Consider the following 341-nt stretch of genomic DNA (forward strand, 5'->3'; position numbering starts at 1 on the left):
ACCCCCCCAGGCCCCGCAGCAGCTCCTCACCAGCCATGCTCCCCAATCTTTTTCAAGGCAGAAGGGGGGTGGGGGGCTGCTCCCTACCTTGACAGTGCAGTCTTTGGAGCAGGAGGCGAAGAGAGCCCCGGAGTGGGAGAAGCTGAGGTGCAACACCTGGTCACTGTGCTCCCTCAGGGCCTGCACCTCCACACAGGGGATGGTGTCGTAGAGCCTCTGGAACTCCTCGTACCAGGAGACAGCAGCTGCAACACAGGAGCAGGGAGGTGGGACAGGGATGGGGACGGGGAGGTGACACAGCACAGCTCAGGGTGGCAGCTGCAGGGCCAGGAGTCAGCCTC

At 63.9% G+C, this 341-nt stretch overlaps 1 protein-coding gene across 1 annotated transcript in view; it reads right to left on the reverse strand.

Annotated features, from left to right (window-relative positions):
* The window catches only part of FBXW5 (F-box and WD repeat domain containing 5), a gene marked incomplete at both ends in the record, with an annotated part of 6,846 nt that extends 6,601 nt beyond the window's left edge, over positions 1–245 (reverse strand). Inside the window, 1 exon segment of the mRNA XM_008937262.1 lies at positions 88–245. Coding sequence (XP_008935510.1) covers positions 88–245 — 158 coding nt within the window.
* Between the last annotated feature and the right edge of the window lie 96 nt (positions 246–341).

This window comes from Merops nubicus, unplaced genomic scaffold (genome assembly GCF_000691845.1).
Source record: "Merops nubicus isolate BGI_N331 unplaced genomic scaffold, ASM69184v1 scaffold46773, whole genome shotgun sequence".
Taxonomy (NCBI): Eukaryota; Metazoa; Chordata; class Aves; order Coraciiformes; family Meropidae; genus Merops; species Merops nubicus.